This window comes from Brienomyrus brachyistius, chromosome 18, assembly GCF_023856365.1.
Source record: "Brienomyrus brachyistius isolate T26 chromosome 18, BBRACH_0.4, whole genome shotgun sequence".
In the NCBI taxonomy this organism is placed as follows: Eukaryota; Metazoa; Chordata; class Actinopteri; order Osteoglossiformes; family Mormyridae; genus Brienomyrus; species Brienomyrus brachyistius.
This window is the reverse complement of record NC_064550.1, coordinates 3,732,291-3,751,768: the sequence shown is the minus strand read 5'-3', so window position 1 is coordinate 3,751,768 and position 19,478 is coordinate 3,732,291. Positions and strand designations below refer to the sequence as shown.

General features: G+C 39.6%; 1 protein-coding gene across 4 annotated transcripts in view; it reads right to left on the bottom strand.

Moving 5' to 3' along the window:
- Positions 1-19,478, bottom strand: part of LOC125712546 (sodium channel protein type 8 subunit alpha-like) — a 76,889-nt gene that overhangs the window by 13,011 nt on the left and 44,400 nt on the right. For all 4 annotated transcript variants that reach the window (XM_048982713.1, XM_048982715.1, XM_048982711.1 and 1 more), the window contains exons 16-21: positions 18,991-19,347; positions 18,360-18,818; positions 15,558-15,675; positions 15,238-15,392; positions 13,956-14,129; positions 4,993-5,115 (exon numbers count right to left, since the gene is read on the bottom strand). In XM_048982713.1, the coding sequence (XP_048838670.1) occupies positions 4,993-5,115; positions 13,956-14,129; positions 15,238-15,392; positions 15,558-15,675; positions 18,360-18,818; positions 18,991-19,347 (1,386 nt within the window). The remainder of the gene's footprint in view (positions 1-4,992; positions 5,116-13,955; positions 14,130-15,237; positions 15,393-15,557; positions 15,676-18,359; positions 18,819-18,990; positions 19,348-19,478) is intronic.

Sequence of the window (19,478 nt, the reverse complement as noted above, 5' to 3'; positions counted from 1 at the left end):
CTACTTCACTGGATTTTCTCAGCAGCTGAGGCATGACCTGTGTACTGTTTGTCATGATGGTCTCTGCCATCTGCTTTTATAGTAAGTCTCCTGCCAATATATAGTAATATACATTATACAATATTTAGTTTTAAGCCATTTCCACTGCACCATGGTGTTATTTTGATCTTCGTATTCATAATCCTCTAACACACACTTTTCTCTTTATAGGGCAGATTACAGTACATGTGCCCCATGGTGAAGAGTTAAGAGTGTGTGTAAAAAGGACAGCACCTTACTGAAATAAGGCCATTCATATGTCCAAAAATGTGCTCCTTTTAAAGTGGAAACAAATGTTCACAATAGAAAGAGATAGTAAGCTGTCCAGGATTAACAAATTACATTTTTTGCACGGCTATCATTCACCTTGGCCCCAACTTTCTACAGTAGTGAAATCTCACAATGTTTTGGGAACAACACAGCCATCCATGGACATACCATGCGGTAAACGACTGCATTGATTACTGAACACTGTTCTATCAACATCTCCAAAAAACACATAATGCAAGTACTCCTCAAAAATATATGACTAAAAAAGTAACAAACAGTACCACATATATTCTGTCGGGGACATGCCTGAAGTTGCCAGGAGAATCACAGCTTGCTCTGACTAGCGATAAATTTAATATTGGGAACTCAGTTATGACACTAAACACACATTAACATATTACTAGGAAAAGAGGGAAAATGGCTCTCAGAAGTACATAATGTGCATTGACGACTGAAAGGTACATGCGTGTTACATGGCATTGTTGTGCAATCCTGAATCTTTAACAGAGAGGCACATGGTAATAGCAAACACCCCAAGTCAATTCAGTTGCATATTGAGTGGTATTGTGCATGGAATGTCAGACACTGGTACCTTGCACAAGGACCTGGGTTTCTGTGCCTCACAGCCATGCCCTTCTTGGACTCACCTGCAGCACACTGAGAATGCCTGGAGATCTGATAAAACAGTCCCTCATCACTAATTCTGAATCGTCCAAGTCTCCTTAGAACAATTAGGAGCAGCATGCTGCTGAAGCCATTGCAAAGATTCAGAATTTACAACACCTGCTAAGAAAGGTGTTATAGGGCACTGAGGTATTCATTATTTAGTTTTATGCATTGTGTAAATTGAACATTTTCTGTATGCCATGGTGTGTAGTCCCATATGATGAAATGCTAAACAAAACAGCTCATTGACCAATGTAGTAGGATAAAGACCATGTGATTAGTCACTATAGCTACACCTGGCATCCACAGCTTTAGGTACTTCAGAATGTGCCTATTGGAAATGAAAGAGCATATAAAATAAATATATATTTAATGAATATTAATATACTATAGATTAAAATGTCTTAAAAACTATTTTGTATGCTAGCATAATTTCTGACACATCTGTAGATCTCCATCGTTTCTAGTGCTCCACAAACAATGCATGGAACATGCCAAGGCAGAGCTCTGCAAATTTTGCCAGTGCACCATCCCTACTCCATAGTCCATTATCAAGCAAAACTGTCAAGTTTTATTTACCCAGTCATTTTGAAATACAATTCCAACTCCCTAGTGACTTGCTTATAATACATTCTTTTCATCATATGTTTCAATGTGGAGGGAATAAGAATACTGAGAATATTAATTCTGCTGTGAAGGAGAATCCCCACCTTCATTTTCTGTATTTCGGTGCAGCAATTACAGTTTTTCAAAATGACAGGTACCATTGTTTTAACCTAAAAACGTTTATGCTATTCCCTCTATGTGTTCTTTGAACTAATGATCGCAGAATTATATCACCTATGTCAAAACATAGTAGGTAGCTTGGAACTATAGCTTCATGTAAAAATTTGGGCACCCATGGTAAAATTACAACTGCCACAGAAAAATGTGTGTTAAAAACATCATATTTGCAAAAAATAATGGACAGTTATCTTTTATTCAAATAACAAGAAATGAAAGAAACAAATAATATAATAATTGTGCCATGTGCAAAGGTTTGGACACCTCAACAATATTTTGGTGGATTCTGAGGTATGTTTAGGACCTTTGCTTTCTTGTAGAAGCCTTCCCCTTTTCAGCTCCAGCTTCTTGGCTGACTGTTTATCACCTGCCATTCAGAATTTTCTTATAATTAGTGGAATCCACTCCTCCCTCTGCAGTTTCCTGTGCTACTGGCTGCCTCACAAAACCCAAAGCAGAATGGATCCATTCCCATGTTTAACAATTAGAAAGGTGTTTTTTTCATCAAATACTGGTCCTTCTTTTTTCAAACATACCTTTGGTGATTGTAGCCAAGTAGTTCAATCTTTACTGGATCAGTCCACAGCACCGGTTTCCAAAAAGCCAGTTTATCTAGATGCTCTTTTGCGTACCTCAGACGCTGAATTTTGCGATATAGTTGCAGGTAAGGCTTCCTAACAATGATACTTCCAGAAAATACAAATCCAAACCAATTTTGTTTCAACCATCCAATTAAGTAGTCTGTGAATGTGAGTCTTTATATTCAACAGGCTGGTTGAAACAAAATCCTGGTCTGGATTTATACTTTCTGAACCTGAACTTTCCACCTCTGCCGTGGAACAGTGCACCACCACTCCTGTGTCAACCAAACCTTCTAGCAGGTCCTTCAATCATATGACATTCTTCCTTTGCCTCTCTGGCCAGCATACATTCAGATCTCTATGAAAGTTTTCGTGGTCTTCCAAATCTTGCCTTGACTTCCACAGTTCCCCTTAATTGCCATTTCTGGATTACATTACGGACAGTATAAATTGCAAGCAGTGAGCATTTTGCAATCTTTTTATAGCCCTCCCCTGCTTTTTAGGCATCATTTAGCTTTATTTTCAGATCCTCACTCAGTTGCTTATACTCACTCAGAGTTGACAACTCCTAATGACTACTAAGGCTTAATCAGGTGACGCAGCAAAAAAAATTCTTAATCACTGGCCAAGTAGAAGGGTGTCCAAACTTTTGCTCATGCCACAATGACTATTTACCCTATTTTTTGACGTTCGTGCAATAAAATGTGTGCATTAACATTTGCAAATAGTTTTTTTTTGTTACATTTTTTTTCCTGCAGCAGTTGTTCACTACTTTTCACTTACATGATTGACTAAATATGTAATTTGTCCACGGGGGCCCAAACTTGTACATATATTTGTACTTCATAATATTCAGAGAACACATTTTCACATTAAACTTTCACATTATCATATTGGTATTAAGAATATGTCATCAGTTTATCAAGGTTTAAAAATGTATTTTAAATGGTTATGAGAAGACAGATTTTTTTTGACTGTAAGTCTACTAGAGACTAACACATGGTCTTCTTGAAAATCCTATCTTTATATTAAACTACGAAAAAAGTAGGTAAAGATTTCAAAGCTTCACCACAGGTATGACACAACACTATGTTTCTAACCACATCATAAGTGGCACCATGGGATGTTCATTAAACAACATCAACATGGAATTATGCTGGCATGTAGCCCATGTTATTGGGACAGCATTATTTTTGTCTGTGTGGAAGATCAGTCTCATGCCTCAGCTGTGAGACCTTATCACGCAATCGGAGTTCCCATTGCAAATGGAAGGAAAAATCAAGTTCCCATGACTTTCCCTGTGATGTGCTGTGAAGCACACTAATGTGTTATTCGTGTGCCAGAAGACTTGGCCATTTCCTAAGCTTCTGTGACAAGCTGAGTGAAACTTGTGAATTTCTGCTGTTTTGCAAAACATTAATTCCAGTGGCCGTTCAAAATAGCCGCTGACAAAGTAAGTTGGAAAATAAGTTGGATAAAAAGTTGTTTAAAAATTGGTTGGTGATTGTGCTTTGGCAGAAGCTTAGTAAATGCATACTTTCCTACATCTATAGCTAAGTGCTGCAAAGATCCCACATATAGGTCCCAGACCAGAGGGAGACTTGGGCGTAGCCATCGGCATGTGAACCTCCAGCCCTGGAGGAGGCAATGCAGGGTCCAATGTGCTAAAGTGGACAGTGACAAGATGGAGAGGGTTGAGGGGATGACGAGGTGGGGAGGTGGGATGGAGGCAGACTTGGAGGTGGGCTGTGGGGATGAAAAGAAGCTTGCATTATGAGACAAGGCCACCAGTCCTCAGACAAGAAGAGACTGGAATGACAACAACCAGGTGCAATTGGCCACAACCATCAGGAAAAAAAAGTAAACAAGTTATTCTCATCTACTGATATCACAGATGCTACACAACTGATGCACAATTTTTGTGCTCGTTCTTCGTCTTTATTTTTGCCTAGTTTTTACAGAAAGGAACAGAGTGTCCCAGTCTGTGGATTCTACCATCTTTTAGAAGAGGGGGGATTTGGAATTGGTGATGGTGCACCTTTGCTGCTGGTGGTTCTCTGAACAAGATGCATCAGGGTATGGGGTGAAGTGGGTGTTAACTAAGGGGGGGACAGTACAGAGTGGGGGGGGTCCCAGTTAAAAGCAGTAGAGGTTGATTATTCAGGCCAAATGGACAGCCAATTGCTGATTTAATGTTCTATGAAATGGCATGAAATTTGATTTATATCAAGGGGCTTTTGGGGCTTTACTTATATTTCCTGGGCCAATTTAATTATTAATGCAATTTAAAAAATATAAATTTTATTGTGATGAGGCAGCTTGGCAACAAATACCTCAATTTTATAACTTATCCCCATTTTTCATACTTTATTAATAGTGGTGTTTGCAAGAACAATTGCAGGCTAATACTTGGTGGTTCAATTCATATTGGGAAACACTTCTTGAAAATATCGTTTTGAAAGCAAATACATTTTCATTCACAGCTGCATCATGACTTGTATCTTCAGCATATGGCAGAAAATATGTTTATGAAAGTCCTTTTTAATCCCCCAATATATCTTTTTTTTTTCTTCTTTCTGTTCGATCAGTTCTAGCATGCTTAAACTGTTCAATAGGCATGCAGAAGGATCAGCTGCTTAGCTTTGGATCTTACCCTCATCCCTTCAAAACGTGACAAGGCTCTGAGGGGTCTCAAGGCCCTTAGTGTCCTGAGAGATTTAATAGGCCCTAGATCGGAGTAGCCCAGGGCATTAGCTATAAGGCTGACTATAGACACCTATGCAGAAACAGAGAAGCAAAAGAGGTTCCAAACTGTTAGAGGTGAGAAAATTTTCCCTTACAAGGAAATGGGCCTAGCATTGCTGGAAAGTTCTGTTACACACAAACAATATATACATATATAATATTCCATTTATATATGTATATACTTATATAAAGTTCTTTCATAGGTCATAGTTGTGCAGTATTAGACAGAGGCCCAAAATGTTTTTTTTTTGTTTCGTTTCGTTTGTTTGTTTTTCGCGCAGGCGACAGCACTTGAACTTCCCACGTACCTGGAAAGAAAGGTTCGGTTGAGAGAAAGAGAGAGGCATGAGAATCCAACAGAAGGGAAGATAATAGGCAGTGGAGCGAGCACACAAGGCTAGTTTCATACAGGGAAGCAAGAAGATGGGGTTTCACGAGGGATGGGGATGAGACTTTAGGGGGGGGGGGGGGGGGGTGTTTAAGAGGGAAGGGGTTTCCCTGTGGAAAGAAAACAAAAAAAATCCCAACAGAAAAAAAAAACCCAAGAACCTTACCCTGGCCCCTCACACTGTCCCTCCATGTCCCTCTGGGCAGAAGCATAAAATCCCACATAATTAAAGACAGACAAATTAAAGGTACCTATGAGAAAGAATACAGGTAAAATGTACATGTATTTCATGTATTTCAGCCACATACATTTATCACAGCACTGATAATTCAAATGGGGGGAGAACCACAGTCACATAATCACACAAGAAAGGAGAGGGGGGAGAAAGAGATGCCAAGATTGGTACTGAACTCAAACAACCGAATACCTCAAAGAAGCTAAAGCCCACCCAGGCCTCTCTGCACCAGCCTCCACCCACTGCAGCTGCGAACTAAGGCCGCATTCCATTCTGGAGATCACCATGTAAAAACACGGAGTGCCATTACAATTTTAAGGAATTCCGAATGTTTACTACACTAATTCCAGTATCCCACTCATTATTTATTCGACAAAAGGTAAGCAGTAATGCAGAAGCCATGTGTGCAAACTCCTGGTGCTTCCGTGGGAAGCAAGACGTTGATTACCAGCCAGGTGCTGCTGGTTGAATCCACCTGATTATCTGATCGTGAAGAAGTCGTACCATTTGTTTTGGAGCATATCCTTTGGGAGTTTGAAGCGTTTTCGGTCTGTGTTAATGTCATGCCGAGTAGAAAATGACATCAACAACGATCCCTGAGAAGTTACTGTGACTGATCACCAATCCGACCGATTTAAAAACAATCTGAAATTTGGGAAGGACAGTTCAAGAAAGCGTATTTACAAATAGAGAACATTAAGGACAGTTGCCAGTATTCTAAGGAATGTGCTTCCCATTAAATTCATTGTGAAGTAAGAGCAACAGCCACATCTAGGGATCTACAAAACATGTTTATTATGTTAAACATTAAACTGAATGACTTTGTGATTGGAAGCAGAATTAATAAATGTGGTTTCCATGGAAGGGTAGCTAGAAGAAAGTCCTTTTTCTCTAAGAAAAACGTGGCAGGACGACTTAAGATTGCAAAGTTGGATCTGAATAGAGATTTCTGTAACAATGGCCATTGAACAGACACGACAATGGAGATGATTTATCGCACATTGCCATGTTTAGTGAAAATCAAAAAGCATATGACCACATACATTAATGACAACGTCAGAGTGGTGATGATTTGGGCTTGTTTTACAGCCAAGAAGGACCAGTCCTCTAGAGATAAATGTGAGGCCATCGTTCTGAAAGCCAAAACGTTTTAATTGGGTCACACAGTGATTCTAAGTGCACCGAGTCTACAAATCTACAACTGAATAGGTGAAAAAGAAAACAGTAAAATAAAAAAAAGTAGATAAGTCGAGAGATTCTGAGGCATTGTGGTGGAACCTGAGCTCTGCATAAATGAAATGTCCTCAAGCATCAATGAACTTCAATAATATTGTAAGGAAGAAAATGCAGAAAATTATCAATTTAAATTACTGCTGCTAAAAGTGGTTCTACATGCTACGAAATCACGATTAATGATTAAGAGTGATGTTCATTTTTCACATATGGCTTCTGCATTCCGGATTAGTTAAATAAATAATGACATGATGGAATCTGCTGTGCTGTTTGTAACCTGAGGTTAGATTTATCTGGGGCAGGTAATGTCCTAATATATAACGCCATAGCATAGAGAGTACTGCCAGTGTTCTCTCATCACTGCAACTTACTTTAATGAAGCGGCACCGGACAGTTACACACTATGTGTGAGAGAATGTGGCCTTTATGGGGTATTTTTAATTTTGGTTAAATTTCTGACAGCACCTAAAATAAGAATTAGTTAACATCAACTCTTACAATAACAAAGTTGAAAAGAGTGCTTGCTATCACCCCATGGATACGTGGCATCATACTGTCACCACAGCCCCTGCCACATTCACTATTTGTTCTTACATTTTTCCTCTTTCTGGGCCATGAAAACAACTTTTGCCGATCATACTAAAGCAGAGCATGCATTTTTTTTTTTTACAGAAATACTTCAGCAAGTAAACCAAGTCAATAGATGCTTACTAAATAAAACTGGTATACAACTTTGGCCAATATGCTGGCATTAAAATGAGCCAGGAATCATGCTGATTTCTGGCTTGACTATGTTTGGCTTCAGAGTTGCACAGACACATTTTGACGTTTTAACAGCAGACATGTCCACTGTACCTCAGGAACCTACAATGCAGCTTGTGGCAGTAGCTGTTACTTGGTGGATGGGCAGAGAAGCCAGCAGATAACTCAGTTATAAACAGTCATAAAAGGATATAAACAGACCTGAGAACAGCTCCACCGAGCCACTACTTGGCAAAAACATTACAAAAGGACACAACACCCAAAGCTGACCAAGGTCACAGATAAGGGATTCAAAGGCGAAAGCTTTATTGTGGTTAGCCACAGTATTGTGATCGCTAATTGTACAGAACTTGGCCTTAACTTGGTTTTAACACAGCTCTGCAAGGACATTTTTGTTTGACGAAAAATTCCCAAACACTAGTCCGCGGTAGGGGCCTGACAACACATGCTCCGCTCTCAAGCCCCAATACGTCATTCCCGAAGGACGTAACGATGTTACGACAGGATCCGTTGTTTACGATTTACTACTGTGCCAGTCGTTCTTTAAATGCGTGTGTGCTCTGGCTTAATAATTTATAAATTAATTATTATATCGTAATGTACATGTGTCGAACTGCACTCCTAACTACAGACTACGCATGTTTTCCTTCAAGTACGTCTGAATTCTATGTCACAAAAAGATCTCATATTAAACAATTCTGTCCATCTACAGAATACTGTTATTTATTATTTCATATTATTTCCAGTCGATATGATCACACTTTTGTAAATTAACCGACTAAAAAAAGGTCTAAAGTCTAAGCTAATAGATTAGTAAATAAGTATGACATTGGGTCTGCTGCGGCATCCGGGATTCCAGTATGTCTTTTATACAGAAACACAGGAATTCCTCTATCAAAAGGGGCAAAACATGTTTGGCTTTTTCACATTCACAAGCTCAAAACTGACATGTTAACGTGCACATTTAGTAATTTTCAGCATGTTAATGCAAAAAAAGCAGTACGTTTTGACGCTTTTGGCATTCCGTAAAATGCCATCCAGCGGAATGATGTTCTGGGGCTTGAGAGTGCTCTGGGTACCGACAGAGGACACGCTCTCTCAGGCCCCTCCTGCGGCTACATGCCTCTCGAAAAAATTATATTACACGACATTATAATTTGCATACTTCCAAAAAATTTTTAACTGTTCCATCAATGATTTTCATGATATGCAACATACTGAAAAAATGTGTATTAGGAGCAACACTGGAATGCTGGAATTCTGTGTGAAGCACACTGGTCTGTCGGACACTTCCTGCCAAATTCTGGAATGCTTTTGTGTTTTATGGTACCGATCACAGGACAGCTTCCGCAACAGCTGTCCGAAGAGTTCCACCCAATGTTTTTTTCCCCCCAGCATTGAATGAGAAAAATAAAGATTCCGCCTTTATCTACAGAACAGTCTTTGGGGTAATTTTCACCTTCAGCCTGCCCCCATGGAGAAGCCCATGTTTGGGGGCAAGGACCCCTGGGGCCCCCGAGGCCAGCAGTATGGGTGTCTGAGGTGCCTCCTTCCTCTGACAGTACTCTGCAAGGCAAGGTTAATGAGATCTGTGGCTCTGTAACCACAGCAAAACAAAAAGAAACAAGGCAAATGGAGGGCCCACAAGCCTACAGCCTGCCCACTCTCATATCCGGGATTCCGGATAGCCCAGGACCCTGTCGCCACTTCAGCAGTTGGCCTTCCTTGGACCACATTTGGTAGCTACTTATTCTACTGACCACTGCGTACCTGGAACATGCTGTGTTGGAGATGCTCTGACCCAGTCGTCTAGCCATCACAATTTGGCCCTTGTCAAAGTCACTCAGGTCACTTGCCCATTTTTCCTGCTTCCAGTACATCAACTTCAAGACCTGACTGTTTACTTGTCTAATATATAATGACACCCTTGACAGCTGCCATTTTAAAAAGATAATCAGATTATTCACTCTACCTGTCCGTGGTTTAACGTAATGGCTTATATTGGTGTATATAAAGTATAGCAATTACCCCTATTTGTTATAATAAATATAGGGCCCTATGAAATCTGATTAAAATTTAAAAAAATTAAAAAAAAAACTTTTTTCTCCAATTCTGTTAATTCTGACGTGTTGTGCTCTGTCTCTATTGCTTGTATCCACTTTTGTCTCGTGTTTTTCTGCTGTCCTTTTAAGGATTGAACAATAACAGGCCTCCTGTCCACCTCACAATGCCTTTGCCACTTGATCGCCACAGCATATTATTTAATGACCTGTGACATATTTATAATTCATTATTAAATCTGGCCAGCAGATCAATCTTTTGTTTTCCATCGAATAAAAAACGTTATTCCACTAATAAGCGCTGGCAAGTTTCTGTCCTGCCCCGATCGTCCGCTCCCTCCGTGTGCCACGCCCCCTCGTTAACCTCATGTGGAACCCCCATGTTTACCAGCTGTTTCTCGTTGCTGTCATTAATTCAGTGTATTTAAGTCAGCATTACATTTGTTTCCCTAGTCCAGTCACTGAAGTCTAACATTGTATTTTGCCAGTATGCCATCTTGTGTCCCTAATAAATCCCCACGTTATCCTACTACTGCTTCTGTCCTGCTTCCTTGCTCCATGCTCGAGCGGACCCGACGTGACAGAATGACCGGGCTCTGCAAGAAGACGCCTGCCCTGACAATTACCGACACCAGTGATATTGAACAAAATAATCTTGGTTATTCATCGAATTTTCTGATGCAGAAATATCGAGATGCAACCAAAAAGGTATTCAGTAATGCATTTGAGAATTGAGATACAAAAATAATTGCATCTGCACAGTTTCTCCTTCACTACTTCTATCTCTTTTCCCCACACTTGCATGTAACTTTCAAGTTAGTCACGGTGCTTGTGGTCAACCAATCAACAAGCTATCTCTGTAAACGCCTTCCCAGTAATATGTGGTGAAATAAGTACCTAGTCCTAAGTAGGAAGTAAAAAATTGGTTCCAGAACAACCTATGAGGAACTACAATCGGACCAAGTTCCCGTGGTGGAAATGCAACAGAGTATGTGATACCTAAAAAAAAAGTCCTGGTTCTGGAAAAAAAGTTCCTGTAGTGGGAAAATGAATAATATCCATAAATTCTGTACAATCCATACTTTTTGATAAGTATATACTGTTTTAATGCCTTGATTCCATGATCCTGCCTGTTTTTCGCATCACAGAAATCATAGGGCCCCATAAATTTTTGGCTAAATGTATATTTTACTTAGCAGTTATTGTGCAGTTAAAATGTGTAGATGACAGTATCAGATTATCCCTTTTAAGGTAAGTTTTCAGTTCATACAATTATTTAATATTTTCTTTGCGAGGGATGTAGGAAATAATATAATATTACTATTTCCATTGTAGTAAGGAAAATCAAGAGCTCAAATATGACAAGCCAGCTATTCTTATCAATGATTAATAGTGATGTTAAAAGCAATGGGCCATAAAAAAGTTACATAAATTCCTCAATTATAACACCCATGTGGCATCTCCATAGCAACAGAACTATAATCACATACCTACAAGAAATACACAAGATAGTGAAACATAAAAGGACTGAAATACAACACACACAGAAAACATGGACAGACTCTCCTAAATGTAACCCACTCTCTCCGTCTCACATTAGGCCCAGTATGTACTTCACCACATAAACAGCAAACAACAAAGACTATCAGTAATTTGTTATTACATCTGTCAAGAACGACCAGCTGTGGCAAATCTTGTCGTTAGTTCATTAGAACAATTTCCCATATCAAACAACACAGGCAGGAGAGACAGGTGTTGAAGGACAACCCACTTTCACTGGGCTCTTAAATGACCGAAACACCAAGACACAATTATAGCTTGGATGACTAATTTTTCATTAACAGTCAAAATGTCACATAGCTATAATTTCCCTATAGAGAGTTTACAGAAAGTGAAGCAAAGGGAATGGTGAGGAGAGCGGGCGGCATGTACAGCTCACTCCTCTTAATGAGTCAGCAAGGTTTGAAGCAATATGTGGGCTTGGGGATGTGCAGGAGGAGAGTGATGTGACATCAGCCGCTAGCCATAGCAAGCTTAGCTCAGGCATCTCTCAAATTTCAGAAATCTGGGTAGGTAGGGTACCAATGACAACATAAAACTGATTAAAATCTGACAGCTAGATAAAAATTGGATCCTTATACTGACCTCAGGGTACCTTACGTACTTTTCCAACTCTCGTGGTTCTACATAATAACCCAGAAATACTATGTAGTACAGCAGGCAACAATTTCAATACTAGGAATAGTAACTCTATGTCTGTCAAGTTGCAAAACAATTTGGGTGGATTACAAAACAGCACATGCCCCAGCATCCAAAGCTCTTCTTTTAGAGATCAACTTTGTTCTCATAAGAGGGGTTAGTTAAAGATTAACATCAATTATTATAACAGTGAGGGCTTTGCCGTTTTTTAAAATATGACCGAAGTTATCTCCATATGTCGTCCACATAGCAGTGTAACAGTCACACAAGAGTTAACCATTCTGTGTGACCTTTCCTTTTTATATCAAACCCCTCAAGATATCTGCTGCATTTGTTTTATTTTACGGTAGACAGAAAGTGTGCTTACATTTTAATCACCTTTCCCATTAAGCATCATCCATCTTCTACAGACAGTCTCCAAGAATATGTGGTAGCTTTTGTAACTGGGTCAAAATGTTTGAGTCTCTGGCACGCACAGGGCACCAAGCAGACCAGTCATTCCAAACCCCATATCTCAAGTTCAAAAGAGTTCAGAAGTTGGCTTGCAAGAGGGACATGGAGTGAGAAACATCGAGGACACAACCACAATACGCAAACACATTGGAGACATAGTTTAACATTGACAAACAAACCTCCTGCTGGGCTGAGTGATGCTTGAATATTAGTCAGTAATTCCAATGCACTGTTTTGGGCGTCAGTGTTTTTGCAGAGGCTAATTACAGAGAAATACCAGTACTTGACGCTTCTAGAACAGGTGTATCTATAATAAGAATAGAGTTCTGATTTTCAGAACTGAAAATAAATCACATAACAAGAAAAAATATTTCCTGAAAGATAACCGTCAATGACATTGTGACCCAGTACTGGAAAAGTGGATATGGAAGATGTATGTATAATTGTCAAGTACATTAGAATCTGTAAGTAGATGATTACCTTTTAATATTAAAGCATCTCAGCTCTACATGTGACTTTGGAAAATGCAGAAAAAGACAAGACTTTATGTAACTGCCATGGAGATGAGCCAACCAAGAAGATACAACCAGCATCAAGACATATTGGGCCAGAAAATATATATATATAGTATTACAGTGATTCTGGACCTGAAAGAATAAATGTCCCGTAGAAATTTGATTAGCCTATATTTCCAGGCTTTATCACTGCATTGAAAGTGTCACAGTAGATGTTTTATGCTTAATGTGGGGAATGTATATAGTACTTTTCCTAACTGACATGACTAATTAATTTCACATAGATAGGTCAAGATAAGATAAGAAAAGATGTGATGAGCTGAGATAAGCTTTACTGACCCCAGGGGAAAATTCTGCAGTGAAAAATGTGTCCCTATTGCATGTCAGGATGCCATATTTCATTTTTCAGTCCTCGCCTCTTTAATTCATGACCTCTTGTTTTCTGCCTAAGCCTGTCAATTAACAGGACTGCCTGAGCAAAAGCTTATCATGGCAACCCAAGGAAAACACAGAGATAGTGTACGTCCTTATATACAGTAGAGAGGGTGTCAAGGTGTTTGTATCTGTTTTGCAATTTTTGATCTGGTACACAATTCATTGCCTCAAATTAATGGGAAGGCAGAATTAAAAACTATTTCCATATAATTTTTCAGGATAATTATTCTCCCATGTAATAAAATGTGATACAGTCAGTAATCGATATCAATCCATCTCCAATGCCATTTATACAGCATAGGGTCGCAGCATATATATCAAAGGATGTAGCAAAAATTTTCAGCTTCCCATTTTTCTTAGACAGACTAAAATCTATAGTTTCAGTGATTTAAGTAAAATCAACTATACTTAATCCTAAAAAGAAAATCAGATTCCAAGATTCTAAAACATTCCTAGAGTATTTAAAACATGTCCATATGAGGAAAGAAATAATTTTTATAACCAACTTAAAGAAACAATTCTTTCTAATGAAAGGGCGGTACTTTTTCATGAAGTGGCGTCATGACTGAACATGAAAAAACTAATACTTACATCCACAATGAAGAAATCCAGCCAGCACCAGGCATTGGTGAAATACTTGACGAAGCCGTAGGCTACCCACTTAAGCAACATTTCCAGGATAAATATGTAGGTGAATACTCTGTCAGCGTACTCCAGAATGATGCGAATGGTTTTCCTCTGCTCAATATACACATCTTCAAAAGCCTGGGGGAACCAAGAGGCATGTTAAGGACATAATGTATCGAAAGCACTGCTCTATATTAACCATGCCTCAGTTCGTCCTCTAGAAATTTTATATGACATGGAATGTTGTCTTTTGCATTGGAAGGTGGCCTAGATAAAAAAGCCTGACAAAGTTACACGCTACAGTAATCAATGTAACAAAGCACCGTTCTCCTATATCTGATACAAGTCATTGTTTCTCGCAGTTTGACCTGGGTGTACAGTCACAGGACATTATACTGACTTAAAATCACAGACTGACAATTCACTCCTGTCATTTCAGCCAAATTCCTTTCACTTAATCAAAAAAAAAATAATTAATTCTAAAAGCTGGTGCAATATTGCGGAAATGAGTATTTGATTAATTAAATACTACCAGGGATTTTCAAGCTTATAATTAAAAGGTCTGTATGTTTTAATTTATCTGTAGTCTTCTTTGCCACTATAACTCCAATTGCCAATATCTAACTACACAATTACAGGTAATTATTCAAACCTACTACCTCAAAAACTGAGCTAGAAATTCAAAGCTCACATATCTCATGCGAAAATTAGACAATCAAAGAAAATTTTGTTTAAATGATCTTCATGTTGGTATAAAACTGAAATTGTGTCTGTTAAAATTGTCAGCTCAGCCACTTCAAAACCTTTCCTCTTCAAATCGTATTTTTTTACTTGATCACTAGTACACCTCTTACAGCCTAAAATATTAAAAATAATTTGATTAATTAGTTGAGCTGTTGATAACATTTTTAAAAATAAAATGTGGGTACCCCTGAGGAGAGGTCTGGGAACTGAAACAGTGTTCATTTAGCTATCCAACACGATATCAAACTTTATGGAGAAAAGAATAAATTCCTGTAAGGTTTGACTGTGATACTCTTATTTTACATATGTTCTAATGTTACATATGTTCCTGTTCTGAACAAATATACACTTACTGCCCATAAAAATAGCTTTGAACATTTACTTTAACCGCCTAAGACTTTCACACTGTATGTACTGTACGTTTGCACAAGATGAGCTTCACAGTGATGCTTCACATGTGCTATTGTCTCTCCATCCGTGAATGTCTACATGCTACACGTACCAGTGCACCGCTGCTGAGCAGGATCATAAAGATAATCAGGGTCTCAAACCAGTTGTGCTCCACAATCAGGTAGCAGGTCTTCCTCAGGTACCACCAGTACTTCCCCCAGCCCTCCGTAATGGGAACATCACAGCACTTGTACCGTGCCACACAAGCTGTGTGAAAGGACAAACCTATGTCACAGAGCTGCACCTGTCTCATCAGCGTCACACATGCTCTTTATGACAGAGAAACATCACAGCAGATTTATTTTCAGCCATCATAAGGATCAATTATATACTTATCCAGTAAGGGATTTAAGGCAGTGGTTTGAACCTCACCTTCTGTCCAGCATGGATCTGGGTCCAAATACTCCTCTACCACCTCCACCACCACTACGTCCTCCATCTCTGGCTTAATGTCGATAGTGCTTCCCTCTGAGGAGCTGGTATCATCCAACTGGGCAAAGGGAGAAGTTGTGGTAATTCAAACACCATCTGTCTTCCACGTTTGCTGTTGGCATCTGTTTTGCAACTCTCTGGCATTGTTCTTTGCCAAAATAGTCACATCAACATCAAGACTTGCATTAATGGTACTAGAGTAACTTTTCCAAATGCTGTGACACATTCTAAAGAGTTTTGCTAAATTAAAAATGACAAGCTACAGATTGATGAAGACGAGTGAGCCACTACACAAATTAATAGCGGCGAGGTTCCTGGGAAACCTACATTTAGTAAATCCTAAAAAATTAGGAATAACAGGGTGAGAAACGCAAGTTTGTTCTTTGCTGCTGTTAAGCAGTCTATTTGTTCCACCACCGAGAGTGTAAAATTGTCACGGTGGATCTTTACGATCCACTGCTTTCTTGGCTCGGATAGAGTTTGGAAGCAGAACAAACTTAAACTGCCATTAAATTTTGAGGATGCTGTACACAGAGGCACACAACACTGTTTGAAATCATTTTTGTCTTGCTTCTGAAAATATTCTGTTCTGAATTTCTTCCGGCCAGCCATTACAAAAAAAATCAGAGGTCCCTTCTGGGGCTCCGTAAATACCGACTGTGCTGTATGCAAACAGAAAGACCGGAAGCAAGTGAGTCATACTATTTTAAAACATGCATGAAGTCACATACGCAGACTGTGCGAATCATACTGTCAGGAACACAAAAAACAGACAAATGTATGTCTGCAGGGTGAGCACCACCTTACTAGCTATAGGTAAAATACAGAAACTGGCCAAAATGAAACCATGGCGACTCTCAAACCCAGAGACTTTCTATACTGTATGCATGCAAATTTAAGTTTTGTCGTGAATGTTAAAATGTTAACAGTGCATCCCAAGACACACACACACACACACACACACACACATATACAGTATATATATGAAAAAGAGCATAAACAGGGTACAGAGGCCATATTCTGTTACATTTCCAGGCACTTGTGGGAGTTTTATTTATACAAAAATATTCTGAGGACTTAATGAAAAATGGTTCAGAGAGATAACCAGATTGTAGTGAAGGAGAATCCAAGCCACTAGAGGAGGTGGGACCAACCAATCAGATGCCTTGGTCCCACCTCCTCTAGTGGTTTGGACCATCCTCTTTTACAGTTGGATTGGTTATCTCTCTGAACCACTCGTTTTTCCTTCTGTTCTCAGAACACTTTTGTGTAAGTAAAACTCTCATGAGCATGAACGGCTGGCCAACTAGTAATGTTAAGCTTCAGGCAAGTATCAGCCTTAACTGAAATAAACATTTGTCTGTTTAAGACAAAAAGATGCAATGTGCTTTTCTAGCTACTGATTGCAACTAAGCAGGGGTGGCCGCTGTGTATCCGGGTTTTCACTCCGACTGCCTAATTATATAACTAATCAGAGGGCTGATTGGCTGAAGAGTCCTGACACCTGGGTTTGAACAGCTGGCCTAAAGGTTATCCCAAAAACCTGCACACACACTGACCCTTTGTGGATAAGATTGGCAGCCTCTGCTCTAGAACCTAAATTGTACCTGACATTCTAAAACAGAACTGAAGACATTCTGAACATGATTAACATGAACACAATAAACTCTGAATGTGCTAGAACATAATAGTGATACTTTTATTGATCCCCTTGGGGAAATTCTCCTTTCACTTCACCCCACTTGCTCTCCATGAGACACAAAGATACATGTACAAGTGAGAGTAAGCTTGGGGGGGTCACAGTGCAGGGTCAGCCAGTGTGTAGCACCCCTGCAGCTGGGGATTAAGGATCTTGCTCATGGACCCACAGACATGTGACTATTCTGCCTAGACTATTCCCTGAACCAGCAACCTTCCGATCACTGCAACAGAGGCTTAACCCACAGACTTATTTATCTAATTTCCTATTTAATGCCATATGATTATTTCTGCTTCGAAGGAAATATGTATAATTTACTATTTTTAAATTATTATGGACTTCTATGTACTGTAGGACAACAGACTACTACTGCTATTAAATTAGTAATTATATTTATGACAAATTAAACTGCTTGAAACCTCCCAGGTATCCAGATTAAGATGCATAGTAGTTACAGTGCTGTTCAGTAAAAGGAAATGTAGTTTCAATGATCTTCATGGTGGTGTAAAACTTTAGCTTTTTTGCACAGTACTGTACATAACAGTGTTCAAAATAGTTCACCTGTATATTTATTTAATATTATTGCCAATGCTCATCTCTTGAGCATGGGAATTATCCTGCTATCGCAATGCTTTCTTAACTCACACCAGTTTGTATTCATTTATTAATATCAGGTGAGCATAAACCCAGAGAATGCAAGATATTTCAGCAATGCAAACGTCTAGAAAAAATAATAGGGACTGTAAAATACATCTCCTGAATGAAGTTCAGTAATGGTTAATCTATGCTATTTGTAGCTGAACTGTCTCCTCAGCTGCGCATGGCTGTATGAGCATATAAGAATGACATGGCATTCACTCACACGCTTTTTTGACCTTTGTTCACTTTTCTGTATTACTTCATGTTGAAATCCCGTTAATTTATAACTTTCAGCATCAGTGTTTGCATGATAATTTTGCTGCTTTCAGTATCTGACTTTTTCCTCAAATGCTAGAAGTGCAAGTTCTCATTAACTGTTAGTGTAGACAAACAGCCTTACTCACATCTTTGCTGCCCTCTGCATCCGACTCGCTGCTGAAGTCCTCCGTGTTGAGGTTCTCAAAATCTGACTCCCCCACAGCAATTGGCACCCGCACGGTGAGATTGGGATTGTGGATGAAAGACATGCGGTCCTCATCGATCATGTATTTTCCCACACTGCTACCAATCCCACTAGTCGTGCCATTGCCGTTCTTCTGGTAATCAAGCTCCCTATTGATGTCCGTGTGGTTGATGATGAGCTTTTTATCATACATGTCATCCAGTGGCTTAATCTCGTCAGTCACCTTCTTCTTCAGGATGGTGGCGATCAGCAAACGGACCTTGGATTTTACCCAGGCAATAGCATTCTTGATACGATTGATAGAAATTTGCAGGTTATTCATCTCACTATCGTCATCTGTTGCTGCCAAGTTGTCTGCGCTGAAAGAGCTCAGCAGTAAAGCAAGAAACAAGTTCAACACCTGCGGAAAACCAGACAGGCATCACATTTAAGCTCTACACACAGGTTCATCAAACATTTTTTTGTTCTCAAACAGGTCTTATCACTAAGCAAATGCACGCATTACAGGGCATAGCAGTTACTTGTTAATGGCCGACTGCTGTGTGTACATAAACAAAGGGGATTTTCCTCACCACCAAGTTCCCAATGACCATGACCATCATGAACACGATGAGACACATAGTCTGGCCGGCCACCTCCATGCAGTCCCACATGGTCTCTATCCATTCTCCACACAGCACCCGGAACACGATGAGGAAGGAGTGGAAGAAGTCGTTCATGTGCCAGCGGGGCAGCTCGCAGTCCAGAGCTATCTTGCAGACACAGTCCTTATAGCTCTTGCCGAAGAGCTGCATGCCCACCACGGCGAAGATGAAGACGATAATAGCCAGTACCAAGGTCAGGTTACCCAGGGCGCCCACGGAGTTCCCAATGATCTTGATGAGCATGTTCAGGGTAGGCCAGGACTTGGCGAGCTTGAATACCCTCAACTGTGGGGGCAAAGGGAGATGGTGATGACCATGAAGAAAGGAGAAAATGAGAGACTCACACAAGTCAATTAAGGAATATAAAAAAACAAAAAAAACAGCTATATCTGCTTAATCACTGACTTATTTTGAAC